The sequence below is a fragment of the Nanorana parkeri genome, unplaced genomic scaffold, assembly GCF_000935625.1.
Source record: "Nanorana parkeri isolate BGI_ZX_2015 unplaced genomic scaffold, ASM93562v1 scaffold62, whole genome shotgun sequence".
Lineage (NCBI taxonomy): Eukaryota > Metazoa > Chordata > Amphibia > Anura > Dicroglossidae > Nanorana > Nanorana parkeri.
Genome location: NW_017306330.1, coordinates 2572471 through 2578470, shown reverse-complemented (window position 1 = coordinate 2578470; position 6000 = coordinate 2572471). Strand labels below are relative to the sequence as shown.

Genomic DNA, 6000 nt, shown 5'->3' with positions numbered 1-6000 from the left:
CCAATATTTGCTTTTTGGTTTAGATATACTTTAGATGATGGGTGTTTAAAGTGTCCTTCCCCACTTCCACCCTATTCGCCCTTCCTTACAAAATCCATGAGAGGTATCCCCTTCCTTCTATCTATGTTTAATTCCCCATAGGCAGCAAAAATGTACACTGGTAAAGAAGGAAGAATATTTTGTTAGAATATAAAATAAATTGTACATTTAAAAAAAATACTGAAAGTTGAATGGCCCTTTATACTAAGCTTTTGTGTGACAGTTTAGATAACAAATATTAAATATATCATATTATTTGGTTCCATTCTTTAAAACATGTTTTTTCTTCCTGAAGGTGTAGAAGTGAAAGTGCTTCACAAAACTGCTTTAATCAAGTATTATTACAGATCTAACTTCAAAAGATTGTTTGGACCCCAACGCGTGATCTGTGCTGGCATCTGTAATAACTATCTTCCTTTGTAGAATAAGACTTTGTTCTTAAGACACCATTCCTTTATAATAAACCAGTAATCCCTACTGTCTTTTCTTTCATTCTACAAAGATATACATTAATTTTCCCTTGTAACTATGGCAACCCTTTTCCTTTGTATTTTTTCAATTTACTGGTTACCTGCAGACAGATCATATGTACTCTACGACCTGACGGCTAAGGAACCAAAATTGTGTTCTCTATGTGGGTTTCGACTATTTTGTAAAGGAAATCTATAGTCTTGTTGACTTTTTTGGTCTGGGTTCACATGTGAGGAGTTCATGTGGTCAATGCAAACAAAAAAACTAGTGTTATAGTTTCTGGTAGATGCTGATGAGTTAAAGTTGAACTCCAGCCAAACAGCTAAATTTACAGATGAAATACACATATGTACATCCAGTCTGAGTATTTACGCAGCTGTTACACAGCACAGTCCTCCCTGCTAGGGGAGGGGGACCTGATATGTATCTGCTCCAGTTTTCAGTTTTGCTGATCTGTCACTCTGCTCTCACCTATCAGCATGCTCTTTGCACTGCAGAACACCCGATTGTCTCCTTGTGCCGTTTTCCCGTTCCCTCTGAGCTTTGATGTACTGTACAAGGACTTCAGAGGTTGATAATAATTCAGATTCATGTACTTACTCTGCCTGCTTTTGTTAAAAAAAAAGGGAATTTTGTACTTACCGTAAAATGCTTTTCTTCATTCATTGAGTGACATAGGATTCAGAGACTTTTGTTTTATACTGACACCTACAAAAAGATTTGGAAAAAAAAGAAAAAATTACTAGCCTGGTATAACCCCGTCTACTCCCAGCATGCCTCAGTTTTGTGACAAAGCAGTGTAGGAACAAGACCAAAAACACAGAGGAGTGGGAACCCGTGTCCCTTGATGAACTCCAAGAAAAGGATTTTACTGTGGGTGCAAAAATCTTGTATTCTTTTTCGCTCATTGAGGGGAAAAAGGATTCATAGGCATCTGGGACATCCAAAAGCAGACCTACTCAGGGGTGGGCAACTCTGTAAACAAAACACTAACAGGCCCAACAATGTTGGACTTTCTCTAGGGACCAAGTCTCCTGCACAGACAGGGCATCCAGGACTTTTCTCCAGTCTGGCAGGCTGTTGTGATGATCTTTCAAGAGATCAGAAGGAAGGGCTTCCCTAGTTCCATAACTGAACCAGACACAACCTGGTCTTTGGCGTCAGGTGAATCACTTGTTCAGAGACTAAAACAGATTAGTCCCACAATGACAGGATGTTGAGTTGAAGAGTTCTGCAGTGAAATCTGGCAAATTAGACTGCTTTGAAAAAAATGCTACCATCAGCCCAACGACTCTCATGCAACAGTGAATTGGGCTAACGAGTCTGAGCCTGGGAGCAGAAAAGTTGAAGATTTTCTTGTAAAAGAAAACCTCTGGCTTAAGTTGTGTCCAGGATAAGACCCAGATACTTCAAGTGGCTCCAACAAAGACATTTGAAGGTTCAGGGTGCAACTGAACCTTTTCAAGGCTTGAACCGCCTGCGCCACTTTGTTGGTCAGGATCTGTGCCGATTGTTCCTCCACATGAAGTCGTCCAGATAGATATCGGACAATGGGGATGCCCTGGAAGTGCAACACGGCAAACACATGGGCTAGAACCTTGGTAAATACATGGGGTATAGAAGACAGACCAAATAGAATGTGCTGGAAACAGGGACATGCAGGTACACATCCTTGATATCTAGAGAGGCCAGATAGAATGCCTGATGAACGGAGGCCATGGCAGACCTGGTAAATTCCATACGGAAATTAGAAGAATGAAAGACATGAAGTGAGGAGGGTATTGGGAACTCTAGTCTGTAGCCCGTTAAAACCACCTCCAATACCCAAGCATCTGAGATGCTGTCTGTCCAAAGATTAACTGTGTCCTCCCACTTAGGAAAGTGGGGGCATACTTTAATATTGAAGAGGATGTGTCTGCATGTTCTGGGGATTTAGGGGCCCAGGGCTTGTGGGATAACTGACTTTGGTTAAGTTTTAGAGGCTGCAGCCTGGGAGAAATAAAAAGAAACTGTTCTTTTCCTTTAGAGGAGTGATTCTTCTAATCCTTTTGCTGGGGTATACAAGTACTCTTACCCCCAATAGCATCCTTGATGAGTGTTCTGGCTGCCTCTTAAGAGATGTTCACCCTCAAAGGGCATGTGCATTAAGCACCTTTTAAACGTGTGCTCTGCAGCCCAACATTTCAACCAAATCATTCTTCACATGTTCACTGATAGGAGACATATGGAAAATAAGATGGGGAAACATTCACTAACCCATCTACACAGTAGTGCAGGGCTGTCAACATGAAGTCTAAACATTCAACATATAAAAGGATTAGTGTGGAATTAATCGGGATTCCTTGCCATGAATTTAGATCATTCCCCTAATGTTTGACAAGACTAAAAACACACAGTCATGGCAGATTGCAAAGCAGGGTTTGCCAAAAAAACAAGGTTTTGGAAAAGTGTCTCCAGCTATTTATCTATAAAGATCCTTAAACACTGGCACTTCATCTACAGGGGTTATCAGAGCTTTATTAAGATGGGACACTGCCAGATCAACCCACTTCTTAACAAAGGCTTCTTTAAATTGGTATTGGACCACAAAACGTTTGGGAATTGTAAACAGTGTATCACCAGAATACATACAGAACGTCTGGAAAAAGTGTGTCCATGGGAAAAGATTTAGGCCCCGTTAATATTGAGCGATTTATCGCGCGATTTTTGTAGCGATATCGCTCATATTTCCGCACTATATCGCTCTATGTAGCTTCACCAATACAATTCAATGTAGCTGTTCACATCTCGTCGCTCAATGTGGCTCAATATCGCTCAATATCGCTTGTAGCTCGTCGCTGGTAGCTTGTCGCTTCTACATGACCCTTTTTTAGAGCGATTTTGAGCGATATTGCTCCTGATTGCATACAGCCCAATAGGAAGATGTCGCTCAAAGTCGCGCGATTTGCATGTCGCTCAGTGTGAATGGGGTCTTAGTGGTCTTAGGTTCTCTCAGGGACCCTAGACTGGTAGCAACACTAGTAGAGCTACAGGCTGCACCTCCAAATTTAAGCTGGCATGCACAGCGTCCATAAGAGCTGCAAGGGTCCCTCCAAGCTTGTGAGCCATGGTGGCTGCTTAACTACAACTTTATCTGGCAAAGGTTTTCAACACTCAAGATGGAGCTTCTGCAGCTGAAGTCTCACGGGCTGCTAAGTCTGCAGGTAGATAACATATTGATTCTGCAGGTGAAGGAGTAGAGGTACGCTTATGACCTCTGGAGTCATAGACAACAATTAAAAATGCAGTTTGGTCCATATAAGTGTGCATACCTGTGGGGAAATCCTTCCAGGCAAGACCTGAGGAAGGGGGGTCACACTCTGAATGGACCCAAGACCCAAGTAATAGGGGTACCAGGATCAATACTGCTGGCATCTGAACCTTCTTTGAATACCTGAGGAATTGCCCCTATCCATAATAGAGGCGTATGGACTGAGGTCACCTGTCCTGCAGTGAACAGCAACACAATATGGCAAAAATCACACCTGGAATATTAGATCTTCTAATGGTTCCTTCTTTTTGCAGACACCCTGATCACTTGGACAAAAAAACACCACAAAACAAGATTTTTTTGCAAGTATTATATTTATTGCGTATGCACCATGTAATTTGTATTAAATTATTTGATGTAATTTTTCCATTTAAGGCTTAACGATTTCTTGAAGGCGCTAAAAGAATAAAAAATAGACCTAAACACTTGGTAATGAAAATGTGTTGAAAGTGACAGATGCATTACCTGGGTGGATTTAGCCAGTTAGTAATGAAACATTTGTAACAGCAAATCAGGTTCATTTTTTTATATTTTAAAGGGAACCTGTCACAATAGAAATATTGGCTGCCGTTGCGGACTTGGGTTTTGTCCAGACAATGTGCATGTCCTCATTGACTCCTCAATTACTGAAGAAAGGATCAGGATGACAGCTCCACAGCCTGCACCTTCATGTAATATGGATCAAGTCAGTAAAGCATACATTTTGCTGTATTTTATGTACATTTGCCAATTTTTAACAATCAAAATGTTTTTACATTCGTTATTGCACTTATCAACCAAATTTATGGCACGTGGTATTTTAATGGATTTTTGTGTTATTGCTAGTGACATTCATTTAAAGATTATTACCCAGGTTATTGTTAATTCATACACCACTAGCTCCACATTGGTGGCAATTATGAGGTTCTGTGAGGTGACCACTGAGGAGAGCAATAAAAGGGCCATTTGAGCTGGACTTTGATCTTGTGTTAAGAGAAAAAAAAATATGAGTGCCTGAACTACTGGAATTACACAAAAACTACCCTTGCAGTGGCACAGCCCAGGATGCAAGGGCTCATCCCTCATCAAGTCTTGGGGTAGAGGAATAAGGTGTAATACTTACCCTATTCCTTGCCCTGGACGGCCCCCTCCATCTTTGCAACTGGTCTCCCGAAGCTTCTTCTCTAAGGCACTTCAGCCAACACTCACGCTGCCATTGTCACATAAAATTGAGGCCAATAGCTGTGCACTGTATGCAAGGGCAGCAGTGATCCACCTGGAGCATCTGAGAGGACAGTGCAGGACAGAGAAATCAGATAAGTATTACACCTCATTCCTCTACATCTAGACTTAAGAAGCATTTAACCCCTGCAATATGTTTGTGTTAATCTTAGAGTTCAGCTTAGAATATCCATTTTTATGAGAAAAACAACAACAACTTTTACTGCCCATTTTAAAGAGCAAATTGTCAAGGGATAAAACACCAAATGCAGTTCACAACACCAAGATTTAAGTGACCACAAAATAAGCAACAGCTAGTGAAAATTCCTTTTATGTCAATTGTGGCATAAGGACATTAATTTTCCTTCCAGCTGAAGCCAACAAGCCTGGATGTATCCATGTCAATCTTGCTCTAGTATTACCGCAATGACATTGTAATATTGGTTAGGCCTATTAGAAAGCTACATGGTGCGAGGAAAATGAGGACATGTTTTAGGAGATTAAAAAAAAAAAATCTCTAAACTGGAATCAGCACTGAATTTTCTTAGGAACCCTTTGTTTTCCGGATTAATTTTTCCATCATGTCCCATTGTTCTTTTGTTACCTGTGGGAAAAAGAAGTAAAAAAAAAATATATATTTTTGTACTTATTCCCAAAGTGTATTTCTTTGAGTCCATTGAGGGACACAAGGCTTCAGAAAAAGTCAGGTTATACTGCCACCTATAGGAGCTTAGGACACTGGCAAACAGAAAAATGGTAAGCCAGACCCTGTATAACCTCTCTTCTACCCAACATGCCTAAGTTTTGTGGAAAAGCAGTACCAAGGTCAAGAGAGAAAACACAGAGGGATGCGACTCGTGTCTCTGAGAAATAGTAAGTGCAAAAATCTTATTTTCTTTCTCAACCATTGAGAAACATAGGATTTTAAAAAAAGTCGGGACATCCAAAAGCAGTCCAACTGAGGGGTGGGCAACAGCCAC

General features: G+C 40.8%; 1 protein-coding gene across 1 annotated transcript in view; it reads right to left on the bottom strand.

Moving 5' to 3' along the window:
* Nucleotides 1-5537: 5537 nt before the first annotated feature.
* Nucleotides 5538-6000, bottom strand: part of DECR1 (2,4-dienoyl-CoA reductase 1, mitochondrial) — a 52809-nt gene continuing 52346 nt past the window's right edge. Inside the window, exon 10 of the mRNA XM_018576278.1 lies at nt 5538-5624. Coding sequence (XP_018431780.1) covers nt 5565-5624 — 60 coding nt within the window. The 3' untranslated portion in view covers nt 5538-5564. The remainder of the gene's footprint in view (nt 5625-6000) is intronic.